The 4,009-nt window shown below is 43.9% G+C and overlaps 1 protein-coding gene across 1 annotated transcript; it reads left to right on the top strand.

Annotated features, from left to right (window-relative positions):
• Positions 1–337: 337 nt before the first annotated feature.
• HOXA3 (homeobox A3) lies at positions 338–4,009 on the top strand. Its single transcript, XM_009875770.1, has 2 exons — positions 338–928; positions 2,355–4,009. Exons 1-2 carry the CDS (start codon positions 457–459, stop codon positions 3,122–3,124), a joined length of 1,242 nt encoding a protein of 413 aa, XP_009874072.1. The 5' UTR covers positions 338–456; the 3' UTR covers positions 3,125–4,009.

Raw genomic sequence — 4,009 nt, forward strand, 5'->3', positions numbered from 1 at the left:
GATTCCTCAATCACCCTTATCTCAGAGACTGGTATTAAAACAGCCTCATGTTGATAAACGATCAACCCCCTTGCCGTGTGGTGCCCTGCTCTGCTTCTTAAGAGGAAAGAAAGAAAAAAATCATAGAAAACCCCTATCCCGGTGAAGTAAAGTGCGTATTTGTAGCTGCCAGTAAATCCAGGCAGCTTTTATATCGAAATGCTCTGCGCCTGAGGCCAAGTCATGCTGCTAAATATTGCTGACCACTTTTTCTTTTATGGCTTTCATGTCACTTAGCTATTGAAAGTAAGATGGATTTGTACCATTTCTTCACCCTGCTCTGCTCTCCCCACACCCCAGGTCTGCCCAGAGAGGCCATTGGAGGAAGAGCGCCACGTGACAGAGGGGTGCCAATGTTATTCTCCAAGGGTGTCAAGACCCTGTCAGTTTGTGAAATAAATATTGGGAAACAACGAAATGCAAAAAGCGACCTACTACGACAGCTCTGCAATCTATGGTGCCTATCCCTACCAAGGAGCAAATGGTTTCACTTATAATGCGAGTCAGCAGCAATATCCTCCATCTTCATCACTTGTGGAAACTGAGTACCACCGCCCCGCGTGCTCCCTCCAGTCCCCTGGCAGCTCCGTGTCCCACCACAAAGCCAATGACATCAGTGAGAGTTGCATGAGGACCCTCCCCAGCCAGCCTCTCCAGCCCCCCAGCCTCACTGACCCGCAGGCCCCGTCGCAGCCGCCTCCAGCCCAGCAGGCACAACCTCCACCTCAGTCTTCTGCCTCACCATCTCAAAATGCCAGCAGCAACTCTGCTTCAGCCAACACCACCAAGAGCCCGGCTCTTAACTCACCCACCGTGTCCAAACAGATATTCCCATGGATGAAAGAGTCTCGGCAAAACACAAAGCAGAAAAACAGCAGTTCCAGTTCAGGTACGAAACATGCTCTCCCCACTGTTCCTGGGTACCCCAGGGCTGGCCATGTATCTATTGGGGAGGAGGGCAGCTCAGCCCACCTTCATTTTGGGGAGGACAGGGAGAGGGTTTTTCCTCTCCAAGTTGACCCCCCCGAGCTTTTGGTAAGAGGCTGCACCACTTGCAAGGGGAGCTCAGTGGAAAAAACACCCCTGAAAAACTTTCCCAGCCTTGAAGGATCACAAAGTGATTTTGTTTCCTAAACCACTTGTGCCCTCCTGCATCTATCACATTTCCTAAGCAATCTCCCCTCCAGTAAATTATGTCAGTGTAGAGCAGCCCAGGCCTTAAGCCAGAGGCCTGTCCCAAGTACTTTGTTGGCACAGTGCTGCTAGATTAATAAGACAGTGACCTATCTCTGCTGAAGTGTAACAAGAATAAAATAACTCATAATCACATGCAGGCGGGATCAATGCCCTGCATGCAGTCAGAACCTCTTCCTATTTTAACAAGTTGATTGGCAAAGTTACAAGCCTGATAAACAAGAATAAGTTTGGAGTGCCATAAACTTCAGTCCATAAAATGTTAATTGAGGGTCTGAAGTGTGTATTAATGCTTTTATTACTTGAGGAGGCCCAAACTGGTAACACCAGTGCTAACTCCAATGCTCAGGAGTTGGACTTGTATTAACCTCTCCCTCTTTTTCTCTTAAATGTGCCTTGGAAATAGAGTAAAAAACTTTGGCCAATATGTTTTCCAGTATGCTTTTTAAAGCCCTGATAATATTGCTGTTTACAGCCTTCCATATCATGTATTTATTTTATTAAAAAGCAGTAACATTTAAATATGTCTGTATGCCTATATCCAAGCCTAGCCACCACATGTTTTTCTTATGTATATTATAACTCCCAATTGCTACCTTATGTTTATGCGATATGCTAGACATGATAGAAATACTATACTGTCAGTTCCATGCTTATGTGTTTAATGTTATACTGTAGATACCTTATTTTCAGGCATCTCTAGCTGATGTGTGTATATCAGGGTTTCAGATCTTTACAGCAATGTAGAGCAGCTAGTTCTTGAAGTCCCTGATCCCACTATGTTAGCAGAGAAATAGGTTCACCTTTAGAGTTTCTCAACCCCACTCTGTTTCCCTGAAATTTTCTTACTCCTGTACACAAAGCCCAAGATATGCTGTAAGTTGTCATTCTTAAAGAAAGCAAGTAGTGCCATAGTGACACTGTGAGGTGAAGGAAGCCTATCGAGTCTTGTAGCTTGGCACAACAGACTTCGTGCCATGGGGGAGTACTCATTGCACATGTAGGTGTCCATCTCATGTCTGAGAGCTGGACTTTCCAGGCACTGGTGTTGTTGGTCGTTGTCTCTGGTTGTTGTGTCTGGGTTTGCCATGCTGATTGTGTTCTTTGTGTGATTTGCATAGGTGAGAGTTGTGCTGGTGATAAAAGCCCTCCAGGGCAAGCCTCCTCTAAGCGAGCCCGTACAGCTTATACAAGTGCCCAGCTGGTAGAACTGGAAAAGGAGTTCCACTTCAATAGGTACCTTTGCAGGCCAAGAAGGGTAGAGATGGCCAATTTGCTCAATCTCACAGAAAGACAAATAAAAATCTGGTTTCAGAACCGCAGAATGAAGTACAAAAAGGATCAAAAGGGCAAAGGCATGATGACCTCTTCAGGAGGACAGTCCCCAAGCAGAAGCCCGGTCCCTCCAGCTGCTGGGGGATATCTAAACTCTATGCATTCTTTAGTAAACAGTGTTCCCTACGAGCCCCAGTCGCCTCCACCATTTAACAAGCCTCATCAAAACACCTATGGCATCCCTGCATCGTATACCACTCCTCTTAATAATTGCCCACCTCCTCAAAAGAGATACACGGGGACGGCAGCTGTGACACCTGAATACGATACTCATCCTCTTCAAGGCAATGGTTATGGAAATCCACATATACAGGGAAGCCCCGTCTATGTAGGGGGCAACTATGTGGAGACCATGACCAATTCTGGGCCTTCCATCTTTGGTCTAACTCATCTCCCTCATCCTCCCTCTGCCAACATGGATTACAGCGGGGCTGGGCCAATGGCCAACAATCACCATCATGGACCTTGTGATCCACATCCAACATACACAGACCTTACCGCTCACCATCCTTCTCAGGGAAGAATTCAGGAAGCGCCCAAACTCACCCATCTGTAAGAAACAGGAGTCACTAAGTGGAACACCAAGCTCCAACTTTTGGAAAGTACTCACCCCTTCCCTTCTCTCTTCCCTCACCTTCCCCTTGTGCCCTCCCCTTCTTGTTTCTTCTGTTTGTTTTGTTTTGTTTCCTTTGGTAAAAGCGTTTTCTAGTTTATGTGACGTAGCAATATTTGTTGCTTGAATTGCTCTATAGTTTCACTAGTGGATATTTATCTTCTGGAACTGTAGCCTTGTGTCTCGCTTTGGGAGTATACAGAGGCTTTATACTTTACCTTCTACACTTTTATCAAAACAGGGTATATGAACAAATTTTCTATAAAAGGAATTCTTAAATGTGAATTTGTTCGTACATGATTGATCCCACGGGGAAGCAATTTTTTTTATTGCACTTCTTTTAAATAGCGAGAAAGACATCAAAAGCGCTTGGACAGGGACTCCCTGGACAATTATTAATACGTGTAAGTCTTTCAATGTGTGTATGCTGGTGAACATTCAGATTTATTTATATTTTTTTTTGCAAACATTGAATAATCTAAGTGTTTAAAATTTTATTTATCCCCATTTGTTCATATTTATATATATATAAAAATTCTGTACCCTGAATATTCAGGAGGTATTTACCTGGCCATGTGTTAGATGGCATATCGGCACGTGTAGGAAATATCACTTGAAAGGAAACTATAACTCCTTTTATTAAAAATGGTGATAACGATGATTACCATGCAATAAAATCTGGGAAAAAAAGATCACGGTTTGAATACTTTATGCTTGTAACATCGAGCTAGGCGGAAAGCGTGTGAAGCTGAAAAGGCTAGATTTGTTTTGAAAGTTATACATTCCTTGCTGCTCACGTTCTGAAAAAAAAAAATAAATAAAGTTTTT

Source organism: Apaloderma vittatum, unplaced genomic scaffold, assembly GCF_000703405.1.
Source record: "Apaloderma vittatum isolate BGI_N311 unplaced genomic scaffold, ASM70340v1 scaffold43398, whole genome shotgun sequence".
NCBI lineage: Eukaryota > Metazoa > Chordata > Aves > Trogoniformes > Trogonidae > Apaloderma > Apaloderma vittatum.